Source organism: Gymnoscopelus microlampas (genome assembly GCF_963454915.1).
Source record: "Gymnoscopelus microlampas genome assembly, chromosome: 8".
NCBI classification, from domain to species: domain Eukaryota; kingdom Metazoa; phylum Chordata; class Actinopteri; order Myctophiformes; family Myctophidae; genus Gymnoscopelus; species Gymnoscopelus microlampas.
The window spans coordinates 16881427-16894445 of NC_139945.1; the positions used below are offsets into that span (position 1 = coordinate 16881427).

The following is a 13019-nucleotide window of genomic DNA, read 5'->3' on the forward strand; positions in this document are numbered from 1 at the left end:
ACACACACACACACACACACACACACACACACACACACACATATATATATATATATACATACACACACACACACACACACACACACACACACACACACAGACATACAGTGACAAAGAAACGCCCCAAGGAGTGGGGACTAAATTATATATATAGATATAGATATATTATGCTGGTTCACACAGGCAGCTACAGTACTCTCCCAAACAGTCACTTCCAAGCTGGACAGCGATGATTAATTAGAATCAGCTGTGTAATCAGATGAGTGTGTGTGCATTGTCCATGTTAGTCTCTACAGGGCACAGGCCGTGCTGCCCTCTGTGACACTTTGTATCTTTTGTGTCTGGCAGTGTGAACGCAGCATGAAGCATATTATGTTTTTATCCTATTTTTACTAGTGTTACTTATTATTCTGTACTTGTTCTCTATCCATACGTTTATGTTTGTTTTGTGCTGCTATGACAACTGAACTGTCTGTCTTTCTGTATTTGCTATACAAACCTTTGCACCTTTGATTTTTAAAGAGCATTGGTCCACAACATACAGTACAGTAGGTGTGACTTCAGGTCACATGTTCAGATAATAATGTTCACAAGGTACTGTATGTAACACTGTATGTTCACACACACACACCTTTCATGTCAAATGGCAGGTGTATTACTTGGATTTTCAAAACTGTATTCAAATACACCCAGTGGTGGACAGTAACAGAGTAAATGTACTTGAGTACTGTACTTAAGTACAGATTCTGAGGATCTGTACTTTACTTGAGTATTAGATTTTTTTTTATACTTATTACTCTTACTTGAGTACATTCCCAAGACAAATATTTTACTTTTACTCAAGTACATTTTGGGCAGTGGTGGCCTAAAGGTTAGAGGAGCGCCCTCGTTGCCGGAAGGTTGCCGGTTCTAATCCCCGGACCGGCAGGAAAAATCTGGTTGGGGAAGTGAATGTTCACCACTTCCCCAACACCGCTGAAGTGCCCTTGAGCAAGGCACTGAACCCCAACTGCTCCAGTGGAGCTGCTTAGTGGCCAACAGCATAAGACTGTGGTTGGACTAGTCATCTCCCAGGTTTTAATGTGTCTGTCTGTCTGTGTGTTTCTATGTGCAGGGCGTTGCTGAAAATGAGCACTTGTGCTGAGCTACTACCCTGGGTAAATAAATATAAAATAAAAACATTTCTAGGAAGGCTGTAAAGTACCAGTAAAATGCAATTTTAGGGAAGGCCACACTTCTGCTCTCACACCATGTTTCCGGCTTCCCCTTCCGCTTTGTTACATCTTTTATGGGTGTATAGGAGTAAAAGTATTTAGTTCTGGTTCCTCAGTAATTTCTATGTTTGTATAGGTGTTTCTGCAGGCTTTGTATAACGTAGTGGTTCTACAAGCAAGAGTTACAAGGTCCTATACATTTATTGTGAAAACATTACAGCAATTCATTGATATAAACATTAAGAAATATACTTCTACTTTTACTTGTGCTTGTACTTTAAGTATTTTTAAAAGCATGTCATTTTACTTTTACTTGTACTTTAAGTATTTTTCAAAGCATGTACTTTTGAATACTTTTTACCTTTGAAAAGGGATAGTTCACCCCCAAAATTACTTTTTTTCTATCGATTAGTCACCCTATGGAGACTTGGTCATCAAATTATTGGCTTAGGAATGTGACAAAAACAAATAAATATCCATGAATTCAAGTCTCTATGGGGTGACTAATCGATAGAAAAAAAGATTTCTTTGGGTGAACTATCCCTTTAAGTATATTTAAAAGCAATGACTTTTGACTGAGCTACTTTTACTCGTAGTGGAGTAAATTTGGCCAGGAGTTCGTCCACCTCTGAATACGCCTAGTCACACTCGACCAGTTCTTTATTCAAAGTTAGTGTTTCATTCAAGGAGAATGGGATTGGTACACATTTGGATCTCATTCATAGAATGCCTCATTTTTTGATCGAATTTTGTTTTATTCCAATCTTATTTTTAGTCTCGTAATAAAAGGTCTATCTGCATGTGGGGACAGCAGCCAATCGGACGCAGTCATGACGCCTTTGGCATGGCAGCATCACCATCAACCTAAACTGAGGAAACTGAAGCGGTTGACGTACCTGAGTCTTGTCATCACCATTCTCTCTCTCACCCTGCTGCTTTGGAAATACAGGTATGTCAAACACGTCTGATTGTACACAATATGCAAATCATAATATACCATATTGCAATATATCAATTATGTAAACAACAAGACCCAGGGCCCTATCTTGCACCCAGTGCAAACATGTTGTATAATAACCAAATCTATAATGTGTGCTCCATGATGTTGGTCTTAAAAGGTATACTGTACTGTATACAGTATGTATACTGGTCTATAATGCATTATAAGCATATTTATGATGCATTGTAATGATTTCATAAGGCATTGTAACACTCCCTATAAATGTTTATAATAATAATAATATTAATATGACAACTTATAACAAGGTTTATGAAGTACTGGCCATAATGCATTATAAGCTCAGTGGAACAGCACATTATAACTACTAGACTAATAAACATATAATGAGTGTTATGAAGTCTTATAAATGCATTATAATGCATTATAAATGCAATTATAATGCATTATAGACATGACCTTTAAGTAAAGTGTTACGTGGTAGTTATAATACTGTATGCTGTTCCGCTGAGCTTATAATGCTTTATAGGTTTATGAAGTATTATGACCAGCACTTATAATACTTCATAAACCTTTTATAATAATAACAATAATAAATATAATAATAATAACTTTATTTACTGTATATAGCACTTCCCTAGACATGAGTCACAAAGTGCTGCACAAACATAGGACAGAAACAAAATACACAGAAAACAAGAATTTCACAAAGAAACTAAACAATAAAAATTAAAGGAGATAATAGAAATGAAACAAGAAATAACCATGAATATTAATGAAACAAGAAATAACCATGAGCAAAGGTAATGAAACAAAGAAAAAGTTCTTTACAGGAATGCTTTCTGGAACATGTACGTTTTTAATAGAGATTTAAATTATATAAGGGAATCAGTGAGGCAAATTGTCTCAGGTAGAGCATTCCAGAGCCTGGGAGCTCAGACGGCGAAGGCCCGATTGCCCTTAGTTACAAGGTGCTAATTATAGTTATAAGTTGTTATGCATGAATATAAACATTTATAAAGAGTATTATAATGCCTTATAAGCGCATTATAATGCATAATAAATGTGATTATAATGCATTATAGACCCAACCTTTAAGTAAAGTGCTACCACTTTGGGTATTTCATTATTATTACTAACAAGAATATATACGAGTAATATATAATATTCTTATTAACAAGAATATATAATGTGCATTACAGAGATGAGTCGTCTCCATGATGACGCAGCAGCGGAGAGCGGAGAGGGGACAGTCGATAAATAAATAGACTATTCTTTTTTTGGTGACGAATATGTTCAAATACCTCTTTAAATGTTAGAAAGCCGTGAATCCATAGCTTCCTTCCTGGCTTTCTTTATCTGTCTCTACTCAACGTTCAACAGTAACAGGTCATCGTCAAATTCAGGGCTTCGACGCATAAAGTGAGTGACTTACGTCATAGGTGGCTTACCTAATCGAGAATGAGCATGTAATTGCTAGGTTGATATGTCAAGATATCATAGGTGGTTCTGTTTTCATCATGCATGTAGGAACATGAGCTGTGATTGGTCAACATTTGAGGGGACATACATACAGAAAAAGCTTGTTTTAGATAGCTTGGCCTTCAGCCACGCTATAAAGAGACAAATTAACTCACACACGTTCTCATTGGACCTACTGTACAGCCCTCCTAGATCTACCTTCCAGGGCCAGAACCCAACGTTACTTCAACAACCAGGTGATGTCATTGTTTCTATGTGTGATAGGTCCGCATGTTGAATCTAATTGATATAAACTGTTTTGGAGTTTGGAGAACAGCAGTTGTAGGGATATCAACATGTGTTCTATTTGCAGGCAACATACAGTAATTTGTCCAAACACACACACACACACACACACACACACACACACACGACTGATTTCCGAAGGAAGAATAAAGTACGTCTAGCTAGAAAAGATGTGAAAGCTATAATATATTTTTGCAGGGTTAAAGTTCAATGCACACCCACATGCAGAAAAGGTGGCCCTAGTGGCGGTCAATGGGACACATACACTGCTACTGTCGGCATACATGGAGCACCGAACATCAACACAAAAGGTCAGCAGGCTAGATAAATGTTTTTTTTTATTAAATATATTCTTTGACGCAAATGCAGTCCTCCTCCTAAGATTAATCATGTTCTAAACACCAAAAGTGTGCAGGTTTTCGTTCAGCTGATTTGGCTAAAAATCACCTCTGACCAGTCCAATGACTGCAGTCAGCTGGTTTAAAGGGATTCTAGGTAACTTGAAGCCTAAATTTAAAAATATTTATATATATATATTTTTTGAATTTTTTTCCCCCCTATCAGCCGCTATGTAATGATGCTGGGGTGTTTTCCTGCATTGAAACACAGTCCTCTTTCTGAAATCGGTATTTTCCCTACTATTTATGTTTTGACATCCAGGTATCCAGCTCTGTCCGGGACGTAAATGAAACGCACTCATGTGCGCGTCCATGCGCGTCCGTGTCCGTGTGGCGAGTTATAGTGAAACCGAATGGAACCGAGTGCAGCCGCCAAAAATGGAACGGCAGCGATTGTTTTCTCTGCGGTGTTTTTACTTTCGGTTTTAAAACTTTAAAACGCTCTCAAACTTATTTTTTGAGGCACGGAATTTACTTTTAAGATAGCGTTTGGATAGAATTTAGTTGTTTAACTTCATATATGTGGTCAATTAATCATGACAGAGCCTATTTAAAAATAAAAAATCAGAGAACCGGCAGGGGCGGGCAGTGACACGTATGTATCCGAATAAAGCAACCTGTTTTCGGCATAGCCCCTTCCTTGCATCATGTTAGCTGGTGCTGGGGAAAATGAGCTGCTGATTGTCTGAAGGAGAATGTACTGCTGATTGGCTGAAAGGGTTGTCAGTCAACGGTACTAACTGTTTGACACCAGTTTTTTCCTTTTTTTGATCTCTGAAGTTGCCTAGAATCCCTTTAATGTTTGGCTGGGATGAAAGCTTGGAAGCACATGATTGGACACCACTGAGCAAAATGTGTTCATTTCTTTCTCCCTCATCCTCTCAGGTCCGTGTCATTGCTGTGGCACAGCGGACAGAAGCGGTGGCCTATCATTGCATCCTCTCATGCCAAGAAACACAATGGGAATGGAATAATCAGCGTACAATCCAGAAATCGAGTTCTCTACAGAGTACGTTTAAAGTGGCCTTATAGAAAAGGTTCCCATTGCTGCTCCCTCCCTCTTGTCCCACCGCCCACAAAACCAAAAACTTCAGACTTGCCTTCCCTATTCAATCTACTTCCCCTATACAGTGCCTTTATGACTGTTTAAGTTGTATTGATTTGTTTTAGCCCTTACTAGTTCTTTTGTTTTGATAATGTGTTTTAGTTTTTTTTTCTTTGTAAAGCGACTTTGGGTATCTTGTAAAGCTCTATATACCGTAAGTCTCATGTACCAGTATAGTCAATAAACAAGGTAAATAATCACATAAAGAGCGCAGAGAGAACAGTGTAGTGTCTCAAATAAACCTGAATACCAGGTTAACAATGAACCTAGCATCTGTCTAAAGAACATGCTGAAACATGAGTTTCAGTGACCAAGACATGTCTGCATAGTATCCACATCTTGGTCAATTGCTAGCATCATTTGAAAGAAAAGGTGACAAGAAGGGGTACAGGGAGAGTGAAGTGCTTGGGGGTAAGGTGGGGGAGTTTATTCCAAACCCTAACGCTAACCCTTTTAGGAAAGGCTTGTGCAACATTCCTGTGTTAGCTGAACTAAGTGAGCGGGAAGCCTTGTTGAGTTAGATCAGGCCTTGAAGGTATGGGGGTGCCTTTGGTAGGCAACTTACATACTAATGTATGCAATGACTGCAGTGCAGTGTTGTAGGCTATCATTTTTAATCATCAAATAAATGTATTCATTAATTCATTCATGCTAGGTCAGTATCACATTTCTGTGGGTGACAGCAGCTTTCACTCGGACCATTTCGGCTTTGAGTACGGAACAGTGGATATCCTGTGTCCCCTCCCTGTGGGCTGTGGGGCCCCCTCTCACGTCGCTGTGACTTCTACTGGCAAAGACGGTACAAAAGTAGGCCTACTTCAAGTGAACAAAATGAATTGTCAATGTGACGCATTTTAACACTTGATTCAGTTGAAAACCCAACAGTATTAAACATGAAATATTATGAATTGGTCTTTAAAGATTAAGCTGTCAGCAAAAGCAGCCTATTGACACAAGTGGATTTTTTTGTCTGTCCTCTCAGTCATAATTGAAGAGCAGCAGCCAGTGTTTGTGGAGCTGTTGAACCAGGAGAAGAGAAGTGCATTTTTTCCTCACAATTTCACCGTCTGCCTCTCTACCATGTTTAATTTCACCAATGTGCTGCAGGTACTGGTCTTAAACACCCAACATATTCAGTAACTGCATTGTCAACGTTTAGGTGACCCTTGTGAGTCATTTACAGTGTGTGTTGAACCTTTCAGCTGATCCAGAGTATAGAGATGTTTAGACTACTGGGGGTGACCAGAGTGGTCATCTATAAGACCAGCTGTAGCCCAGATACACAGAGGATTCTGGACTACTACACGCACACAGGTAAACATGCGTTTTCAACCTGATTCAGTGAAGACAGGGGGATCCTGTCCTATTTTAAGTTACAAAAAGGAATTATTTCTCTCCGTCTCCCTCCAAGGTCTGGTGGAGGTGATTCCTTGGTCTATGTCCAGTCACCTGAACGTGTCTGCTGGCTGGAATGCTAAACTCAGTCCTGGTCAGATGCATTACTATGGCCAGATCCCTGCTCTGAATGATTGTGTCTACAGATACATGTACCAGACACAGTACATCGCCCTGCATGACATAGATGAGCTCATAGTGCCTCAACAAGTGGACAGGTATATTGTGTTTATATCCTGAAAATACATTGTTAATTTTCCATTATTCGAATAGTGTATGAAATGATAAACCAACTGGTCAACAGACAGACGGAAACAAATGATTGAGTTTCTGACCGATAAAGAAAGTTAAAGTGATGTTGAACTTTAGTAGAGTCGGTCGGAGAGGCTTATTGTCGGTATCAACCGAAAATGCAGGAGTCTATCCCCGTCACAATGCGCTAGACCCATAGAGTTATAATGTATCTCTGCTTTCGGGCAGAAACCAGCTAACTCCAAAATGAAACATTTTCAGGAAATGACTAAAACAAAACAAAAAGTGTTGTTAGGAGGTTTTGTTCATCATTGATAAGAACAGCTAAATGGACCTCCAAGCTCACAATGAGGTTGGAGGTCAAAAGGGGGTGGAGCCTGGAGTCAGCAAAACCAGCTTACTCCACTCCCCTTTGGTGGACTTAGCAGAAAGTTTGAGGATCCAATGGAGTTGGAGTTGGTTTTGTCAGAAGCATTTAATACTTTTCATTGGTTCAATATTTTTTTAACAACACACAGACGTAAAGGGTGTTCAATAGCACTGATTTATGGAAAAAAAATGCAAAAGCGGAAAAATTGAGTTAGCTGGTTTCTGCCCGACAGCAACGATATTTATCTATACTGCCCCGCCCCCACCAATACATTTCAATGAAAGTTGCACACCAGAGCATGAAGCACCCGGAAGTATCTCTACTTCCTAGAGCAGAGCACTAGCGTTTGAGACGATAGAAGCACGCGCGGTAGCGTTTTAAATGCGGAAGTATTACAATCTCAGATTTGACCACCAGACGACAGCACTGTTCTATCGCGGTTCTGGGGGCTTGGCTAGACCTCTGGGAGACACACCTATCATCAGCTCCCAGAACTTACCAGAGGACATGACACACCCATGTTACTCAGACGCTGAGTACCTTGTGGTCCAAAGGAGAAAGCTATACCGACTGAGCTACCCAGACACAAACTTTGGGTTGTACACTGAGATTACCTTCCTGAAAATGATATACCTAATATATCCTTAATATAGAAGAATCATAGTCATACACCCAAGTGTAATAATCTGTCAGTCTACTGTTTGAATCAGCCACTATTTTCTATACACCAATCACAGCCCATTCTCACAACAAGGTGGACCATTTAAATATGGCTTCCTCCAATAGGGCATAGCAGTGGCGGCCAATTTGTGGTTCCACAGATAGAAAGTTAATATAAATATTTTCGGAAGTCTCTATAGGAAAAATGTATGGGCTTTCTAATCTGCTATGGTCTATACTGGATCTACTACTCCATTACTACCACACACAAGCTTTGCCTAAACCCCCAGCCTCCACTTTTCTAGTTCAGATTCTTGCATGACTATAAAGTTCAGATTCTTGCATGGCTGTAAAGTTAAACTGCAATTCATTGTCTTGCTTTGGTCCTGCTCTTATATACTCATGGGGGTTCTGCGTTGTATTCCCTGATTTAGCTTAACATGCTGCGTGGCTAATTCAGGAAGCATCGTATGAATAGAGCCATCAACGGCAAGTGTATTCCATCTATTCATTAAAATAAGAACCAGTTTGTAGCTTAAAAAGAAAATTTCTCTCACCAACTGGAGGAGTGCCAGGAGGAGACTCACTTCAGACAACATGTTTGCAAACAGATACTTGTTGTACGGAGACCAACCGTTAGAGAGTAACATTCAATTCATTCCTAATCTCTCAAGAACAGATTCTGCTCTCCGCTTGAATCTGTCGGGGGGGTTCGTCATAACGTGTACGCACTGGCCTACAGGTGGGCGTGCCCTCCGATCAGGAAGCAGGCCGCGCTTTACCCAATCAAATGTAGTGGGCGGGATTTACTGTCTGTGCTCTCGCTCCCACTGAAAACAAACCGAAACTCATTTAACAATAGCGTCCTCGGAGCAGACAAAACCACGGAAAGATATTCACATTTTAACTTGCTCTTTCATCATAGAAACAAGTGGGCTTATAACCAAAACGATCCATGTTCTCTGGGAGAAGTGGTGTTAGTGTTCCGTGTAGAAATATTGTTAGTGGGAATGAAAACATAAGCGCACCACCGGAAGTGGATCGCTGAGGGTAGACCAAAGACCCCGGTTTCCTTGCGCACGGGTGCTACATTGAGCTCCTCCCAGAGCCAAGTGAAAGAGTAAAAAACAGCAGAGGACGCTTTTTCCTTTTTATTTGGCGATGGGTTCCCAGAGTCATTCATTCCCTAAACATAATCATTTTTTGTTACCAGTTTGCCAGAGCTCCTTCCACTGCTGGAGCAGAAATACGGTGCAGACTTCGGTTACAATTTTGAGAACAACGTGTTTCCTTCCACTGTCTCACGTCCTCCTCCCACCTCCCAACCTCATGAGCATCTTGCCGGATGCTGCCCAGAGTGGCAGGGAATATCTGGGGTCAACATCCTGGCACACCTGTTCCATGAACCACCTGTTTCACACAAACCTCCCAGTTTCAACAACTATAAGATCATCGTCAACCCCAGGGCTGTGTTCAGAGCCACCGTCCACGGCCTGCTGGACTCTAAGAAGGGTTGTGTTTGGGTCGACAACAACGTGGCAAAGTTGTATCATACTAGGTAAGGAAGAAAGATGGGTTTGTACACGTGTTCTGTATATAAATGTACTTCACACATTGTGAAGTATGTGTGAAGACCAAAAGTGCAGACAGAAGTGGTTGATGGTGTCTCACAAGGGAGAGCGTATAAGTGGTAGCAGTATAGAAGTTAAAGAGTTTATTATGATTTGTAACTACAGTATGTTCCATCTCTTCTCTAGAGCTCCATATTTGACCAATTTGACAGCAGACCAGATGGTGTATGATGGCCGACTGCTAAACTACAGCCCACGTCTCATCCCTGCTGTTAACACTGTCCTCAGACAGACTGGACTCATACCACTGGACCATACCGAGTAGCAAGGAGGGAATAGCTGTGTCCCAATTCCGGGGCTGCATCCTTCAAAAGGATGGTGCATGGCCTACAAAGGTTGCACCCTTCAAACGGATGCAAAAGCCCAAACTAAGCCTTGTTAAACTGGGCAATCTACAGAGGACTTGTACTTGAGGTTACGTGATTGTGCAATGCAGTTTAATGCTCTAATGAGTGTGTTTCATTCCATCTATCAGTATATAAAGTGTTAATAAATAAATAACATATAGGCCTACATACAATGAAACATTATTCATGAAACAAATATAAACTCTTTATTACCGTTAAAGGGATTCTAGGCAACATTAAGCCTATAGATTTAAAAAAAATATATATATATATATATATATATATATATATATATATATATATATATATATATTTTGCATTTTCCCCCCTCTATCAGCCACTATATAATGATGCTGAGGTGTTTTCCTGCATTAAAACACAGTCCTCTTTCTGAAATCCGTATTTTCCCTACTGTTTATGTTTGTCCGGGGCGTAAATTAACGCACGCATGTGCACGTCCGTGCGCGTCCGTGTCAACTTTTTATTGTCGGTTTTAAAACGCTCGTACTTGAGGTTACGTGATTGTGCAATGCAGTTTAATGCTCTAATGAGTGTGTTTCATTCCATCTATCAGTATATAAAGTGTTAATAAATAAATAACATATAGGCCTACATACAATGAAACATTATTCATGAAACAAATATAAACTCTTTATTACCGTTAAAGGGATTCTAGGCAACATTAAGCCTATAGATTTAAAAAAAAAAAATATATATATATATATATATATTTAGCATTTTCCCCCCTCTATCAGCCACTATATAATGATGCTGGGGTGTTTTCCTGCATTAAAACACAGTCCTCTTTCTGAAATCCGTATTTTCCCTACTGTTTATGTTTGTCCGGGGCGTAAATTAACGCACGCATGTGCACGTCCGTGCGCGTCCGTGTCAACTTTTTACTGTCGGTTTTAAAACGCTCTCAAACTTCGTTTTTGAGGCACAGAATTTACTTTTAAGATAGCGTTTGGATAGAATTGAGTTGTTTAACTTCATATATGTGGTCAATTTATCATGAAAGATTTAAAAAAAAAAATTCAGAGAACCAGCAGGGGCGGGCAGTAACACGCATTGGATCCGAATAAAGCAACCTATTTTCGGCATGGCCCCTTCAGAAGTCCCCTAACTCTATGGAAGTCCCTCTGTGTCACCCCCTGGTGGTCGGGGAAACGAACTGCTGGAGGCGCGGTGTTTGTTTATCTTATCTTGCCGTCAATGCCTTTAATATCATTGGCTCCTATTATAAAAGTGAACTGAAAATACATGTACTGTATGAAAGGGATTTATTTTTGTAGAACATCAGGCTTTTATATGTATTCTATTGTTGTAAGGTATTTATATATGTATGTATATTATACTGACTGGTGTAACTTGTTGAGAGTCTGTACAGGCCGAGGTAATTATTGCATTATACTGATTTATGTTATTATGCCATTCTTGCCGTGGCAGGCCTGTGGTCAATTTATCCATCATTTAAATTTACCACAACATTAAGTCTTTATAATAAAGTAGGTGACAATCCCCTTTCATACTGCTTATGTTTATTTTTCATGAAGTACATCTGTTTCATAAGCAGGATGCATCGTTTCCCAAACACTGTGTTGGGACCCATTTGTGGGTCGCGGACAAGTTTTTATGGGTCGAGAGTAGGCTAAATGTACCTTTTTTAGTTATTTAGTTATTTCAAAATTAAATTATAATCCATTGTATGACACTGCTTGAGACATCTGCAAGCTCACAACGCATCAAATTTGCTATTTCCGACTTCTATACCATCAAAATGACATATAGGGGAAAAAATAACAGTAGGTGATGCGCAGTTTCTGCAATGAATCTGTGCAGTTCCAAAATGAATGTAGATTGTGCAGAGTGCACAAATATTATGTTACTCTATAATAGTTACAAAGTACCTACAGAATAGTATACAGTATATGTCCAGAGATACAGCATATGGACATGGTAATTGTGTATACTGTATGTAGGCCTACTGTATACATTATGCTGTGTATATAGCATTTCAAATGTGGATAATTAGCCCCGAAACATGACTGTCATATATTATATGACAGATGACCATCTTGTGATCCAAGGCTAGTGGATAATAATAATCCAAGATTATGTACAGGGTAATGAATAATTATTTGCTGAAAGAAAGAAAAAATTAAGTATTCATATGCACATTGACCAGAAGTACATACATTTTACCATTTCAGATTTTACTCCACACACTACTATGATAACACTTTTCACAAGTTTAGCTTTCCCTGAAATAAGCTACATTAATTTATAACCACGAGGGAAGATATGAATGGCTATGGGACAGAGTCCTGGACTCAGACAGAGAGGCAGAAAGACATGTTTTTTGTTTGTTCAACTCAATCCAAGGCATCTATCGTTGCCATGCTCTGTCCAGTGAATTTGTTTACGTTCCTACAGATCGAGATAATTCACAACTGCTCTATTGATAGATCAACCAGGAAACATACTAGTTTCCAGGTAAATTTACACGGCACTGTTTTCATTGGTAACGTCATGACCAGCGGACCGGGAGGCAGCGATTCCGGTAGGAGACACAAAGGAGACTCTTTGCGTCTCTTACCGGAACCGCTGCCGGTCATCAAATTATTGGCAAAAACTAAAAATTCAAGTCTCCATGGGGTGACTAATCGATAGAAAAAAAGTAATTTTGGGGATGAACTATCCCTTTAAGAACGCTTCCATTTCTCAAGTAGTTAAGTTCACTGGTATCACTTCTCTGCTTTGGGCAAATTTCACAGTTGAAATCAGTTGCTGCAATCAGTAACAAATAATGCCACCCATATTATCACAGCAAGTGTCGACCAGTATAGAAATTACATTAGTCTTTCGCTGGCAATGAACATGGACATGTGCACTATTTAGAACATTAAAGCTGCAATCCAG

The 13019-nt window shown here is 39.6% G+C and overlaps 2 protein-coding genes across 2 annotated transcripts in view; both read left to right on the plus strand.

The window, feature by feature from the left end:
• The window catches only part of LOC311049871 (uncharacterized protein), a 25741-nt gene extending 15492 nt beyond the window's left edge, over nt 1-10249 (plus strand). The window contains exons 2-11 of the mRNA XM_084063769.1: nt 1990-2163; nt 3838-3890; nt 4138-4250; nt 5223-5346; nt 6098-6241; nt 6425-6549; nt 6645-6756; nt 6854-7055; nt 9333-9677; nt 9877-10249. Coding sequence (XP_083919895.1) covers nt 2045-2163; nt 3838-3890; nt 4138-4250; nt 5223-5346; nt 6098-6241; nt 6425-6549; nt 6645-6756; nt 6854-7055; nt 9333-9677; nt 9877-10015 — 1476 coding nt within the window. The 5' untranslated portion in view covers nt 1990-2044 and the 3' untranslated portion in view covers nt 10016-10249. The remainder of the gene's footprint in view (nt 1-1989; nt 2164-3837; nt 3891-4137; nt 4251-5222; nt 5347-6097; nt 6242-6424; nt 6550-6644; nt 6757-6853; nt 7056-9332; nt 9678-9876) is intronic.
• clns1a (chloride channel, nucleotide-sensitive, 1A) overlaps nt 1-13019 on the plus strand; it is a gene marked incomplete at both ends in the record, with an annotated part of 192086 nt that overhangs the window by 45711 nt on the left and 133356 nt on the right. The gene's annotated exons all lie outside the window — the stretch shown is intronic.